The sequence below is a fragment of the Neodiprion pinetum genome, chromosome 2 (assembly GCF_021155775.2).
Source record: "Neodiprion pinetum isolate iyNeoPine1 chromosome 2, iyNeoPine1.2, whole genome shotgun sequence".
NCBI lineage: Eukaryota > Metazoa > Arthropoda > Insecta > Hymenoptera > Diprionidae > Neodiprion > Neodiprion pinetum.
This window is the reverse complement of record NC_060233.1, coordinates 6,425,905-6,442,652: the sequence shown is the minus strand read 5'-3', so window position 1 is coordinate 6,442,652 and position 16,748 is coordinate 6,425,905. Positions and strand designations below refer to the sequence as shown.

The window sequence follows — 16,748 nt, the reverse complement described above, 5'->3', positions numbered from 1 at the left end:
CGATAGCGTAGGCGGCCTTTTTCCGGCTCTCTTAAATACTGCGCCCCCCGCACTATTCCTGGAAATTCATTCCTGAGAGGAGACGGAATGGAAAGACTATGAAGAATCCCACGTTAACGCAACGCTACCGTCCTAACCAAACAACGAACGACTCATCTTTCCTCCCGTGGGAAAATAACAGGCTCAATTCCAGTATCACACATCTATACAATACTTACCTGTGTACAAGTTTTTTCCCTTCAAATCTACCTTTGGAAAAGAAAAACTAGACCTACCTGCAGCGGAACTCGCTGCAGCTATTTCTGAATTTTTTTTGGTGGCGAAACTTGATGTGAAAAAATCAAACTTTGATGATCAAAGTTTCGAATGGTCCGAAACTCGACGCTCAAAGTTACGAAATTGCAGAAATCAATCCCGCCCCCTATTTCTAGATCGTATCCAACCAAACACTTCAATATATGTAGTGTCCTGCACCATAAAGTCACTGCGTATATCGTCAACCCCAAATTGGTGTTTTTCAAAACTTTTTAAAAATAATTTTGTAGATGTAGATATCGACTTGTCATTTTAAATTGCTTTTAAATCGTTGAAAATTAAATACATTTGTCCGGTCTCGTGATTCCATGATCGCGGTTTATTTTGTCGAGAAAATTGTTTTCCAAAGTACCCTTGAAATACTTTTTCTTGTCACGTTGGTAACGGTAAATATTTGATCATTCAAAACTGCACTAGCTTTGGTTTCGATTAGAGAACAGCAAAATTCTGTGAAAAATAATTTTCCCGTCAATGAATCTTTTGAATTTTCATCATTTCAAAGCGATCTGAAATGAAAAATCGATATCTCAAATCTGTATTGTTAACAATTCTGATATTTGTTTCTTATAGATGCTAAGAAAAATTATCGCAGCTTGAGATTATACAAATTTGATGAAATCCCTATTTCGGATCATTTCGTAATCAAATCAACGAACATTTATTTAATTTTGACTATTGTAACGAAATTTATCGAATTCGTTGCACTTCTGAAACACGTAAATCAATACGAACGCCAAATTTGAAATCGGACATTATAAGACGCCGTGAAAATAGTGTCAAAGAAATGATCCGTTTATTTTTCTCTAAGAATACTCAAAATTTGTTCATTTTCATGGCGCATGTTTCAATTGGTTCTACAACCAGACCGAGCAATGATTCGGAAATTATCCTGCAGAGTAAGGTCGAATTATTTCTTCTGATTCCGTAAATCGTTTTTCATACGTGATCCGGAACCGAAATTACGTCGCAACGTCGTCTGGCCGATTCGGTATAACAAACGTCCGAAAATGTCAAACACAAAAAAAAAAAAAAAAAATTGACACTAAGAAATACAATTCCTGCATGTCGTCGTAGGATAAATGCGTGAGGAATGACGTTGGAAGTGGTTGACTTGCCTTCGTCGTGTGTCGTGTTACATAACACACAGTGTGCACCTACCGAAATACTTCGAGTCGAAACTACGAAGCGAAACGTAATCCGTATCGTGCGGTTTTGTGACCCGGAATACTTTTTTTATTAATTTTTTTCTTTTTTTCAATCTATTTTTCATTGCTCCAACGATGTCGGAGGTATTTTTATTCGGTGACATTGTTACATCCAATCAGTCCAGTATTGTTTCAAATCGGTACAAATTAATTGAGCCACGTTTCTGAAGATTTACGAAGCAAAAAAAAAAAAAGAAAGAAATTGGTAACGAGAATTGCTGCATCATTACAAATGAAGCAGGCAGCAATTCATCCTCGTTATTACTTGTTGAAGACTTTTGAAATTTTGACAAATTGGTTATTACTACAAACGTGAATATCGTTTTTGTTTTTGTATTTTTTTTTGGATATGTAAGTAACTAATTGTACTTTTTTATGAAGTTACGTGAGGAATACCAATGCGTCGCGGGTAGCATTAACAATTTTTTTTTGTTTTCCTAATTCGAAACCACATGTTTATTAAAAAAATAATCACATTATCAACTGTAGGTGTAACGTAACTGATTAAAGTATATCATTATTGTCGTCAGGAAGAAACCGATTACTATTTGACGAATCGAAAAGCTTTTCGAAATGCGACACAATAGCGTCGCGAATTTTATAAAAATCTCGACAGCTTTTATTACCAGAGATCGGTAATCGCCTCGTTAATTCCAGTGTACAATGAATTGGATTGTTTATTTTTTACAACGAGTCGCGTAATACCAGATTCAGATGTTCAGTGTCGGTTCGTCTTTACGTGTAAGAGGACAACCCTTTCAGTCACACATTTTTCAACTCAATATTGTTACCTGAATTTTATTACCAGAGGGTTTTTGGGATCACCGATCACGAATGTGAAGTCAGAATTTCATCATTTCTAAATTCAAGATGTAAATGAACTGTGATAGGGCTATTATATATGGTATATTGTATAAATTTTTGAGGTGAAACGACGAGCAATTCATTCCACTGTGACTGAAAGGGATAAGTGAAAAGATTGAAAAGGTGAAACATCTTCGAGAAAATCGTTTCAAAAGAATTTAAGAATTTTTATTCGCCTAGAAAGTATAAATTGCACGAAGAGGTTATTAGAAATACGAATCTTTCGTCGTATAAATGGTATGCATATACATATTATACATATATATATATATATGTGTGTGTGTGTATACATATACTATATAAATGTATGAACCGAGGCTGCGGTAAGGCAATCTCCTTAATTGGGTCGCATTGTGCAAAACTGTTGAGATAGGCAGGCGAAGATATGCCTTGGGTATTGTTCCAGTCAATTATACAAGCTGAATATTATAATTGGACCGGTGGAGAAGACGCGACGTGACCGCGCGAATTTAGGATGCCCGGTCATTAACTCATTAACCGCTCTAAGGTGCCCTGGTGGGTGCCTTTAATCTCCTCGCCTCCTTTCCGCGTCATTTCATTATTTCTTCATTATTCTTTACTTGGCGAATAAGAATTCCAAAGTAATAAGAAATTTAATTTCGGAATTATTATAAAAAAAAAGTTGGTTTCTATTTAAATCGCTTCGATATTTTTTGTACGACATCCGTTGGAACATATTCGTAATTCGAATTTAATCCACGATTTAACAATATCTCCAGAATAGTATCTAATCCTAAAAATTTACCGAGTTACATTTGATTTTTCATAACAACAATTCGTCGTTCTGTTTCACAACGTTTCAATATATCGATGATCGGGGAACAAATGAGAATAATGAATTGATCATTGTCAGAAGAATGAAGAGGAAATATTAGCTGGTTCGGTGAGTTTACGTAGAAAATTGTTTCGAATCTACCAAATACTTCAGCCGTTTTCAAGGCATGTACCTGCGATCGATACTTTTCCTTCCTTCCTTCCTTCCTTCCTTCCTTCCTTCTTTTCATCTCTCCTCCTACGCCTCATAGTTGTTACATCCGAGTCGCACAGTCGCCCTGGGCATTTTACGCGTGTATTTGAATTCGTCTTCGGTTCATCTCGTCCCCACCAACGGCGAGCATTACAAAGCGAAGTCAATGAACCCGTGCGCATTAATTACACGATTTAATATCCCGCCAGGTAGGACTGTATAGACGTGAAAAATTATCTCAGACCGTTCCTGATACGCGAAGGTTGCGAAGTAGGGTCAGTACTTCTCGATTAAGCTCCTCGCAATACAAATTTACATCGTTGTTTTTTTTTTTTTTTTTTGTCACTGAACTTCGTTCTACAGGACCCGAGTCAGTATCTGTTCTTAAAATTTTTAAACTCAATTTATCATATATATATAATTACCTATACAGGTATAACAAATGATTATACAGAAGTAATGGAATTGCGATCTTTCTTTTTTGCTTTGTTTTTTTTTTTCTTTGATTCTTTCCATTGCATGATTATTTAATTTATGAACTTGCGTTGACGACATTCGAGTTAGATTTTATCTAATGATTTTACACAGCACACGCGATAACAGTGCTCAGAGATATCGTGTAATAACAGAAATGAAAGTAAGCGTGTCGCATGTTGCCTGAAGTTGATCACTTTCACAAGGAATATTTTTTTTTCGCCACATGAACGTAATAACGCATCAAGTGGCGATCAACGCAACGTAATTACATCATTCCGGACGTATAATATGTACTGTATTCGACGTGTCAATGATTATGCGCAAACATCTATATATATATATATATATAATCACGCGTATGAGAAACGTATTTCAATTTAATGGTTCATTCGATGATTTGCATGCTCGTAAATAATTTCCTCGCTCAGTCTTCGACTGCAGTTGATATTTTTTTACAGTCCTCTCTTCGAGTATCAATCAATTTCACGCATTGTTTTTTTTTCTTGTTGTTAACTTTCCTTAAACTGCAAACTGAAACAAGATATTTATCGCTATTTAAACGGCCGCTGACTTACCGATGAGGAAAATAAAATTGCTCGTTTTATTTATTTATTTTTTTTCTTGTTTCATGCGGTCTTTTTTCGAGATGTATTATGTTGCCTTCATCCATCTCGGCGATCATCAATAGCAATCAAAGCCTTACGTCTGTAGGATCGTATTTTATTCTCTAGTATATATATATGTATATATGTATATACATCTATACGTATTATATGCGAGCTGTGGAAATCGACACGATCAATGCAAGTAGTGTCTATTATATTATACGTCTATGTCTAGGATTTAATTGCGCAACGTAATAAAATTTTTTCATCTGTCCGTAGTACAAAAATAAATTTCAACTTTGGCCTTCCGACCTGATAAAAAAAAATATTGCAAAACAATAATGTGGGATTCTTGTTTCCCCATAAATTTCGTGTACCCTTAAATAAAAATCTCTCAAGTTATTAGTTTACCTTTTTGATCCAGTCTCTTATATTTTATTCGTTATTCAAAATGTGAAGTATAGAATATTTCGTAGTTGCCGTTTTCAACTAGGGAATAAATTGAAAGACGAGTCGCATTATTTATTTTATACGCTCCTAGCCTGGGAAAGTTGCACCTACAGTTTTATAGACATTACTGGAGGAGGATTCACACGTTATGAATAACGGAGCTTGTTCCGTGCGGATGTTTTTCGATTATTTATCGATTACGATACGCCGCCGGGCGGTGTTCAGTGCCAGTATGCGGATAAAAAATTGTTCTCACATCTCGCGTCGTCGTGACAGGAGAAGAAAATTCAGAGAAAGAAGGAGAGAGAGAGAAAAAAAAATAAAAATTGCGCAACAACAAAAAACAGCAACAATAATAATAAAATGAAGAAACCCCGGGGCGGCTAAAATAGTGGGCATATTTCGATCCGTAAGCTCGGAGTTGTTGGCGGGCATTAAAACTGATCCAACAAGCATCTAAATCACCGTCTTTCTTAATTGCCGTAGAACTCAGTGGCAGTAGTCGAAGACAGAGGCGTGTAGGAGAGTCGAATTTCACTTGGATAAATTAACGCCGATTGGTTTCCCATACGCAACCATGCCGTAAACCCTTTCGTTTATTGCGAATCAAGAAACGCGATACGCGTGGTTGGGAATGCAAAAGGATCTGGCGGTATATTCTGCACCGAGAGAAATTTGTAATTCCGATTACCGCTCAGTCCTTAACTATTTTCATTTTTTACCAAAATCGAAAAATATAGTTCCAGGTAAAAAATGAAAATTAGTTTTATAGCTCTTACCGGAAAGTCTGGTGTCCGTTACTATTCTTTCTCATTACGATCAATGTTGCTATGTTTTCTTGCAACTGTTGCGAAAATTTAACGCATGTGCAACGATAAATTGACGTTAAAGCCTCGTTCAACTAAAAAAGTAGAGTAAACCTCAGAAACTGATTTTGCGTTGCAATAACCAAAAAAGGATCGACGACAGCGCAAAATGGTTAGGCCTACCTCGTTTTTCGTAATTTTAACAATATTCAAACAGTTTTTTTTAACGATACCTGTTTCACTCAATTTTTGTAGTTACTGTATCAATTTAAATTTTTCTCAGTGGAGTTAAGGAAAAAAGGTATCGGAATTTTTTTTACCTATTTATTCCTCGATTCCAGGTGTATCCCGGATGGCGGGGACGTCGGACGCACGATGACGGATTTGCAGCCGTCGCCGCCAGGATATCGCGGCCAGGATGAACCCCCGGGACCCGCCAGATCACCGGCATCAGCACCCTTCCAGCCACCCTACAAAAACGCGACCTCGTCTTATCCGGCCGAGATCTACAACGGCAAGCAACCCTCTTCGCCTCGCGGCGGGCAGGCCGACTTTTATCACATTCAAAAAAATGACGGGTCGCGAAACGAAGTTGGTAAAAAGAAAACATCCCACGTCGCGATGTACAATGACGGATACAAGAAGAATACTCCTGGGTATAAAAACGACAGCGGGTAATAATATTATATTTATTCCCCACTCAGCCGTAAAGTTGAATTTTTTTAGCTCGAAAGCGGGACGAAAGTGGCATATTTTTCCCTAAAACGCATTTGCGGGAAGTATGAGATCAATTTAAAAGTCACGGTTTTCAAATAAATATCGCGGCCAGAGTTGAGTCGGAAATAAAGTCCTTTACGTAACACGGGAATAAAAGTCGACTTTATTCCCTTGTTGCGTAATGTATTAATTTTGATCGTGAAATAGTACGTTATGTAACAAGAGAATAAAGTCGAAGATTATTCCCAAGGGTGATTCAACCGCCCGAGCGAAGCGAGTATAAAATGTAATAAGTATAATAATCTATGGTAACTTGATATTTTTTTTTTTAACACTACAAGAATAATGACAGCGATCGTTATAGTCTTGTACAATTTGCTCGATTTTTGGGCCACATTTTGTATTCATTGATCGGTATATAATTTGCAAACTTTTCGAAATTATTTAATTATCAACAACGCGTGAGAAGTTTTTTTCGCGTAGAAAAAATACACCTCGGTGATTAATTCATTAATTATAAACTTCCATGAGTTTGCACATGGGTATATTGAATGTTTTTAAAACCGAACGGTTGAGAAAATAATTGACGATTCATCGAACATTCACCGCGGCACAGTTTAAAAGAAACGAACGAGAAGACGAGGCTTAATTCTAACACAAGATAATATGATATTTATTCCTTTTTTCAATATTTTCATCCATTGTATCATCCATTATACGATTATTGAAAAGGACCACGCTTATGTACAATATTGCGTGTGTATCTAAAAATCAGACAAAGTGCAATTCGCGGATACTTGAAAAAATACGTCTGTAAGATTTTGATTTCAAGTGCAAAGGTCGAGTACAGAAAACAAAAATACAGAATCGACAAAATTCTATTACATTCAAAGTAACTCTGATATTTCTACATCACGGCATTCTACACTGACTTTTGTACTCTTCGACTATCTAAATTTTTAAAATAGAATCAAAACAGATCGTCACGTCTTTAAAAATTTGTTACTATGACCCTTTTATTTAATGCTCTTTCTACATTTCTACCCCCCACCTTGTTAATAACCATGGCTTCTTTTTTATGAGGCTGAAGTTAGTAAAGTTAGCGTATTGAAACGTGGGAGGAAAAAACAAAGAAAAAAAAGATCACTATTTTGCAATTTTTCAGTGACTTTGAAGTAAAACCAAGTATCGAAAGCACGAATCACTTTTCCCTTATTATAATCGACCGCGTTTCAGAGATTCCTAAAATTGCGAAACACGAATCATGATCGCAATAACTTCACCAACTTGAGCCTCATTAGTTTCTCCCCTCGGTTTATAGCTACAGCGAAAGCTCGGGCTTTGGAAGCTACAGTTTGCCGCTCAGCGAGCGTGACGAAGCTTCGCCGCCTCCGACGCCCCCCGTCAGAGACGCGTCGAGTCTTAAAGGAGTCTGCTACGGTCCTGGTCACGAGAAGTATCCGTCGTGGCCAAGCGCACCGGAGCACCACACCCACGACGAAGACCTCCACGCGGCCTCGTCTCTTCACGGCGGTTCCCACCGTTCGAAATCTTGGACCGACCACACTAGCTACCCCAAGGAAAAACCCGCACAGTACACGAGGCCACACGCGAAGAGGCCGAATCCAGCCTTCACTCAGCAGGTAAATTTTTAACCGCACGTAAAAAAACCAATAATAAGAAAAAAAAAAAAAAACACAAAATTGAATTCTCAAATTTACCGAATATGGCGAGAAGAATATGTTTATTTAATTCAAGCTAACGCGGCTTCGCCGAATAATACAAATTATTGTTCTGTTGGATATAAAATAACGTTTCGTATTCCGACGTAATATAATCGTCAGATTTGGTAAATTTATACACAAATTGGCACAGTTTTTCAAATTTCATCGACGACATTTTTCTTATTCATATTATATATAATGAAATTGTGTTTCGTGAGGATTCATTGTGAGTTTAAATTTTAAGCGAATCGAAAAATTACGGGAATCTCTAACGTAAGAGTGAAAATTCAGTTGAATTCGGTCAAAATTTAAATTACTTCAACCTGTACCACTTATTTTTCTTTTTGCGATTGTTTGATTTTTTTTTTTTTCAATCTGCTTCTCGAAGTGAAAAAGATACGTACCGAAAAATGATTCAAGGCACAAATCTCATTGGTATAATAATACTTGGTTAGAGATGATTTCTTTAGAATGGCTGTCCTCCAACAATGTTGTTTCCATCCAATTTTTTTCATCCTTCTTTATTCATACGTCTCGAGGTTATAACAGTAAGAGACACTTTGGGGGAGTTGATAAACGATAATATAATTATTTAGAACTGTCCAGTTCGAAAATCGCTGCGTTCAATTCTATTCAGAAGAATAATACTGTTCTTTTATGTGCGTAGAATGAAACTTTAGCGGTAATTATTTATATATATATATATATATTAGAAGTAGAATTGTACATGTTAAGCCCACACGCCATTCGATATGGAAATATCAACTAATTTTGCCAACGATCTCTAATTTTGCCACGACGTGATCCAAGGTTACGTATTTAGTCGGACAAATTTGCCGTAGAGATTGCGATCAGCGCAAAATTCAATTCTAGAATTCAATGCTGTACGTTTTATTCCGGACAATTATACAAGTATCCATTTACTTTGACCTCTGTACGCCGATATTGCCGATCGTCAGATATGAAAATAGCCGCTGTACGATCATTTATTATCATCAGTCAATTACAATAATCGGCGTGTATATCCTACCGGGCAAATATATTAACTAATCAAATGTCTCACGACACGCATCTTCGTCTTCTTGGTCTCGTGTTTAAAAAACGCTGTTCGAATATTGCCAGCATCGAGATCGGGTGATCGACCGAAGAGAAGAAGAGAAATAATCCTCATAGAACTTGAGCGATAATAAATTTTTCGACGTTGCAACACGTTGAAATATTCAACTTGGTTTTGATTGTGCTATAAAATTTCTCGATACGATCGAAACTGCCGTGCCTGCGACTATAAATAATACGTTTGAGCAATCCGTGAGTCAAAAATTAAATCCCTTAGATTTGTAGATTCAAAAAAAAAAAAAAAAGAAAGAAAAACTGTGATTCTCATGCACGGATTTTAGTGTCCAGACTTTAAAACGAAGACGAATTCGAATTTAGTCAGTCATTCGTCGAGTTTAGCTGTGCGGACGCGTGATGATGAGATGATCGTTACCAAGTTTTAAACGATACTGCAGTTTCTCGATAACGTTGTTTGAAAGGTGATAGCCAACTCTTCCCAACGATAATTCCTTCACAGCTGAAAACGGTGATGGAACGCTGCGAGAAAATACCTGCCGAGACGTACGAGTCTCGGAACCGTAGCAACACCGAAGCGACGGAATCGAGGCTTTGGCCGCGCGTAGATCGCGAGGGTAAATCGATAGGCGATGTCGAGTATGTCGCCCCTTCTCCTCCGGAACGCGAACAGCAACCTCCGCAGACCCTCAGCCATGCCGACCTCGAGGCCTACGTCAGGAGCTATCAGGACCCCCAGGTTAGCCAGGTCAGTTTTCGTTGAGTGAGCCTTGAGGATTTAAATTTTGTAAGAATTCAATGAGCCAGAAGAGAAGGATCTGTCATCTACCATTTACCACGTATCTTCTATCTTCTATCATCTGCTATTGGTCATCTGTCAGCCGTCATCCATTATCTACCATTTAGCATCCATCATCTATCATCAATAAATATGAAACAACGTTCCTACTTGCTCGATGAAAATGAATCGGCTGTTCAGAAAATTCGAATATATAAGTATGCATATATGTGTGAGGTGTAAAGGTATCACGATTGAGAACAGCTCCGGTATGATTAAAGTCACAATCAGCTCGGGTGTTTTTCATCGGATTCCAATGCTTCTACTGCAGTCTTGAAGCAACTCGTCGTCAACTCGGAGGGCAACAAAGTAAAGAATTTCGAAAGCTATACCGTCTTTACTTATATTATTATTTTTTCTCAGGTTGACTTGTACCAAGAGAGCGCCCTCACTCAGGCAGGTCTTGAAGAGTACGCGAGGGTCCAACACTCCCAGCAGGCAAGCTACGCGCAATCCGAGGGATACCACAGCTACGTTTCCAGTGTGGACTCGACGACGAACACCCCGTTTTTGGACAGGTGAAAATTTGATTGTTGGTTTTTTTTTTTTTTTCGTCTACAACTGATTTTACACAGTCAAAGGTTAATTTTAAATATCATTTTACCGGAGCATTGACTACCTAACTTATCGATTAAGCCTCCGCTCTCCAAATCGCATGCAATAACTTTTAGTAAAACTAAAACGATATCAGCAGGAATATTTATTATACCAGATTATTTTATACCGGTACAGGTGAAATGAATGAAAAAATTTGAAACGAAGCGCCTACTGAAATTCTAAAAAGTACGCCGCACGAATGTCAACGTCAGCCGATGAAAATTTAAACGACAAAATAAACTACATGTATAGACTTGACTTCGAGAGAGGGAAAAACGTGATCGCATAGACAAACAACCGCAGCATCCTCTAATATATTGTTCTAACCTTATAAGCCAGCTGTAGAAGGAACCGTTGAGCATGATTAAACACAATAATCACTGCAGGGGTTCAATTATACAACAATAATGTAAAAGGTGTATACCGGTATGAAAAACCGTTAGGAGTTATTTGATGTTTTATTGCCGTATAATAATAATTCTGACAACAATAATAATGATAATAACAGCAGTGAGAGAAGAAGATACTTCGCGAATCTGTTCGAGCAGGGTGAATATCGTTAAACCTCCGTAAGATAATAATTACTAAAGCCGACGGTCGTCTTTACAGACTGAGGAGAGACAGCGAGGCCGTGGCTCAACGGGCAGCGTCTTCGTGGGAGGACGCGAGAGAAGGAAGAGACAGCGTCGTTACGACGTCGAGCGGAAGTGCTTCGAGCAGCGAGACGCTCAAATGGCACGGTTCGATGTCGGACGTGAGTGTGGCGAGCGGACTTCCGGCGCGTCAGGTGGGCCTTCCGGAGAAATGGCTGCACCACGGCTCGATGTCAGACGTGAGTATAATCTCGCCGCAGAAGCAGCAGTCCCCGAATTTACGGGATCAGCACAAGTGGCAGGGATCATTGAGCGACGTAAGTTCGGCGAAGAACGCCCGGAAGCAGGAGAAATGGCAGAACTCGATGAACGACAGGAACAAACGGGCCGGAAGGGCCGTACCCGAAAACGTCGAGGACGTTGCCACCGAGTGGCAGGAAACCGGAACCGATGGTAAAATTTGGCCGGAAAACAACGTCGCCGAGAAGTACGTCCACCACTCCCAACCCACACCGCAGAGTCCTGACGAATGGATACCGCATCATGGATCCATGTCGGATCTCAGCACCGCCGGACTCCAGAGTAGCAAACAACTCATCGCTCACAGCGCCAGGGTTCAAACTCCTCAGCGACATCATTCCGAGAGTGTTTTGTACCTTGATCGTGAACGAAGTCAAAGAAAACTGCAGTATGCAGGCGGGGCGCATTCTCAGGCTTCGCAGGATTCCGGACAGTCGTCGTCTATGAGGTGAGTTGTTTTTTTTTTTCCTTGAGGTGTAGATGGTGTGGATTATGGTTTGATAACTGAAGGATTTCTCCCTGAGGGTTAACAATGCGCCGGCGGATAGGCAACCGTATTTACGTTTTACGGGCGGCAATCGACTCGGATGCAACTTCGGTTGCCTATCTGCCGGCGGAGTTATCGTGGTTTGATAACTGAAGGATTTCTCAGCGAGGGTTAACAGTACGCCAGGAATTAGGCAACCGAAGTTACGTTTTACAGGCATTAATTAACTTGGATGTAACTTCGGTTGCCCATTTACCGGCGAAGCGACATTGTGTTGTTAAGTTTCAACGAATCCTTGCGGTATAGTATGATATTTAGACATATTGATAGACAATGTCTTCCTGTGCATGTTTTGCTGTCCGGAAGAAGGTTCCATTCCTGTATTGAACATCATATTTGTAATTACGAACCAAAGAATGACCGCGTTTCCGATGAGTGATGAAGAACAGAAAAAAAATACGCAAGAACTAGGGCAGATCGAATCAGACTAGATTACGTCATCAGGAGCTGCAAAAAAAAAGTATATTCATGTCAAACGATAATTTATTACGAGGAAAAAATGTCGTCGAGAATATTCGATGATTTCCAACCAATTTCAAATCACAGACATTATCCGATCGGGAATTTTTATTTCAAGATGTATGAGTATACGAAGTGTAATTTGTAAAATGTATATTCATCCTTTGCTTATAAAAACCTAACTTACGAACTGGTAACACAAAATTGATAAGCGGTATAAAATTTGTAGCAAGTATTTTGTACGAGTATTGCTAGTTCCTATTCAAGATAAAGAAAATATTAAATAAGCACCCGATAAAAATATTCCAGAATGGCTCCAACGTCACCCCAGCAGCCGCAGCTTTCAGTGGCGGAGCGAATAAGCGAGCTGGAAAAGCAGCAGCAGCAACAAATGCGGTACACGTATCTCGACCCGGACAAACGTCACCGAGTTTCGGACCCGACGTTGAAGGCGATCCAGAAGAAGGCCCTGCTCTCGTTCTACGAGCGACATCACCAGGCTTCCTGGAGGTCCGAGCCGCAGCTCGCCCAGGGCGTCGCGACGCCCGCCCCCCAAAGTCCGCCCCCGCAACCGCCCCCGAGACCGAGGCCGGCGTCCTCGAGGAGGGCGAGTTCAGCCTCGGATTACGCGAGCGGAGGAGCCTGGCGGGAAAAATCGGGACGAGGTTCAAACGTCCCGGAAATTTCGAGTCCCTGCAGCCCGAAGCATCAGCACAGCAACAGCTGCGGTAGCCTTTCGACCGATCTTTTAGGGCCGGTTATCGTCGGCCAGGCGATTTCCATCGACGACTGGGTTCCCGAAAGGCCACCGAAAAAACCCCACCTCAGAAATGCCTACAACGATCGCGTTCCCAGCCCCGATCTTCCGCCCCCGTCACCCCCGACGGTCACCGAACACGAGGTTTTGAACTGTGACGACCCTCTGCCTCCGCCCCCGAGTGACCTGCAGAACGATGCGATATGCGGACAGATCGATAATAAGGAGAATTCTCACACGGATAGACACGCCGTTGGAAATGATTCGTGTAAATATTTTTATGAATTATGTGTCGTTTTGGAACGCCGTTTTTTCAAGGTGATCGTATTCTTTCGCAAGATATATGTACACAATTACATGGTCGTTTTATTGCGAGGTATATACCTAGTCCCGTATTGAGTGTTTATCGAATTTTCAAGATTTCGTTGATTGCTCACAAAGAAAAAGAAACACGAAATTAAAGAAATTATTTAAAATAGCTTTAAAATTCTTCAAAGTCTACTACATTCCTTCGATTTCACTGTACGTTAGTTCGTTTTATTCGAAAAGACTGGATTCCAGTATTTCATGTTTACCTGTTTTCAATTCGATCTTCGTATAAGCGGGATAATATAACAATTTGTTAAATACTCTTTACACGACTATCTCGCGATAAAATTAATGAAAGGTATCAATTTTTTATCAATCAAAATCCTAAAGTCCTGACATTTTACTTATCTTACCTTAAAAATTTGCTGTTTTTAATCAAACTATTGAAATGTAAGGAAGAAAAATGCGTTGTCGCATTTGTAGCTATGTGACAAAATACGTTTGTTCTCAAAATTCACGAACTTCTGATATCAATATGTTCCAATGTCAAGTTGAGGCGATATCGAACTGATCAAGTACATAGACCCGAATTATCATCAGTATTTATATAAAAACTATAGAAAATATTCTCTTTTCCAAAATATATTTGACGATTCATCAGACACAACGAGACTGAAGTCGAGATACGTAATAAAGTTACTATAAAGTGATTGTTATACCAATCAAATGTCAATGGCATCTAATATTTCTGACAAAACTGATCGTCATTCTCCAACAAATTACCAAAATGAAATCGTACAAAAGTTTAAACGCTTCTTACGATTTACAAACAATTGGATTTAGATCAAATCTCATTATATTCCAAGAGACCTAACATGATAAGTAAAACCAATTTCGCTTGCATCATAGTCTTTTCGTTATAGGGATTATCTCCAAAAGCTGCGATGTATGGGATAAAATCCCGTGCCTCCCAAAAAAAGAACAGCTCGATATCGCTTGAAGTATAATTAAAGGGGTAAAAAAAACGTGCTTCTTGTAATTGATCATCACGATATTGTTCCACCACAGTGCAGAGGACGCAGCAGCCGGAGCGACAATCGACTCGTCGCTCTTCGAAGCACGGCCTCAAGCGGGATCAGGATCGTGTGAAATCGCCAAACAAGACTTCAGGCGAAAAGAACAGCAACTTGCACTTCGTGCGCTCCTCGACGAGCCTCAAGCAGGGAGAATCAGGACCAGCAGTTGAGAACGGAGTCTCAGCAGGGTTCGCGACGCATCGAATGGTGCCGACGGGTCGTTCGAGTTTGCGCTACCCGGCGACGCAGAAGCTGATGGTGAACGGACGTGTGGCACCACTTCCGGCGCGACGGACGTCCGAAGAGCGCGTCGTGTTTCCGGCACGGCCACCGGCGCAGCTTCCCGATCTTATTTCGCAGCGGTACAGTGACTCCGGGAACCAGAGACCGGCCCCCCAGGTTCCGGTCGAGCCGAGGATCCTGCGGCAGGAGTCAATGCGCGCCGAAAGCTGCGCCAGGATCGACGCTTCCGGTCTGCTCCGCAACGACTCTCAGAGGCTCGAGTCCTCGAGCGGACAGCGGCCGCAACCACAGGTCCCAAAAACCGAGTCGAAGGGCCCAGCTCAGCCCCCGAGGCCCAACTACTTGCCGCTGCTTCAGGAGGCCTCCAAGTACCCGGAGAACGGACTCAACTTCACACTTGGTAGTCCAGTCAAGACCAGCTATGAGGCCAGCTCGAAACTATTCGCTGAGGGCAGCCCGCAGAAGTATCACGAACCCCCGAAGTATGTGCCCAACTCCCAGAGAACGATGCAGGAGAACGGACAGAGGAACTATTACGCCCTTCCTCCGAAGTACGCCGACCTTGCAACCTCCCAAAAACCGCAGCCCCAGACCCCGGTCGACAGATATTCCGCTGGATCATCGCCTGGATCACCACCCCCGCCGCCATTGGCACCCAGGCTGAGTACATCCGGCAGGAAGTCACTTCCGCCACCGCCGAGACCGGCTCCTCCTCACGGGCAGCAGGGGTGAGTGATGAAATCTGGTTTTTTTTTTGTAAAAACTATACCGCGACAATCTCTTGAAACTTGAAAATGAACTGCGCATGCGCGAGTTTCATCGGCTGTTCGTGCAGGCTGGCCATCCTGAGTTTCAGCTGTCAAACTGTTTCTGCCGGCGATGTAGTTGACACGAATTTTCGAGGTTAGAATCTCAAATAATTGAAGCGGTGACTCGGAAAGGTTGGGGAAGCATTTGTTATCGGGTCGGAAAGTTGATTCTTCAAACAACGGTCGGAACATAACGCTTATGCTGTTTGAAACTTCAAACGCACACATTTTGCGTAGGTTGGCTCGCCTGTATCGCAAACAAAAATGTCGCTGCGGGAATATTTCGCCGACCAATGAGATTTAATTATTTGGCGCATGCGCGGTTGATTTTCAAGTTTCAAGAGATTGTCCCGGTATAAAAAGAAATAGAATTGATTTTGTGTTTGAAATTGAGGTGTGTTCTGAGTGATATGAACACAGGGGGTCACGTGAATTATTTGAGAGTATAATTTACGGGATTTGATTTGTATCCATTCTTTCGTGGAGCATCTGTCTGCATCTGAACACCGCATAAGGACTGTTTAGACCGAACTTATGCTTTCCTTTCCCATGTCCTTATCATGTTCACTATTCGGATCTTTAGCGATTGCATGGAAAAAGATTTTACAAATATTTATCTCCAAAGTTTTCATCCCCGATTTTGCATCAGTGACCGTAAAAACTCATATGCACAACCTTCAAAAACTGCTAATCAGCATTTCAAATATCCTGACCTTGAAGAAAATCAACTGTTCAGTTGTTCCATCATCAATATCGAGTGAGCAAATTAATGTCTGCGTTTAACGTTCGAGACACTTTCACTGGGTTGAGTCAGCAGTTTTTTTTTTCGAATGTGAAAAATCGACGAAGGAAGAGAATTTTCAAAGGACGTATAAATATATTGAAGCTGTCATCCATTTTTGACATCTTCAATTTACTTATTTATCAATTCATTTTGCAAAATATCGCTTTCAAATATCGCACCATCATTACAAAACAAGATTTTCCAGAAATACACT

At 40.4% G+C, this 16,748-nt stretch overlaps 1 protein-coding gene across 1 annotated transcript in view; it reads left to right on the top strand.

Moving 5' to 3' along the window:
* Positions 1–16,748, top strand: part of Shrm (shroom) — a 152,506-nt gene that overhangs the window by 82,188 nt on the left and 53,570 nt on the right. Inside the window, exons 3-9 of the mRNA XM_046610014.2 lie at positions 6,052–6,384; positions 7,749–8,070; positions 9,725–9,970; positions 10,424–10,578; positions 11,267–11,998; positions 12,866–13,581; positions 14,691–15,669. Coding sequence (XP_046465970.1) covers positions 6,052–6,384; positions 7,749–8,070; positions 9,725–9,970; positions 10,424–10,578; positions 11,267–11,998; positions 12,866–13,581; positions 14,691–15,669 — 3,483 coding nt within the window. The remainder of the gene's footprint in view (positions 1–6,051; positions 6,385–7,748; positions 8,071–9,724; positions 9,971–10,423; positions 10,579–11,266; positions 11,999–12,865; positions 13,582–14,690; positions 15,670–16,748) is intronic.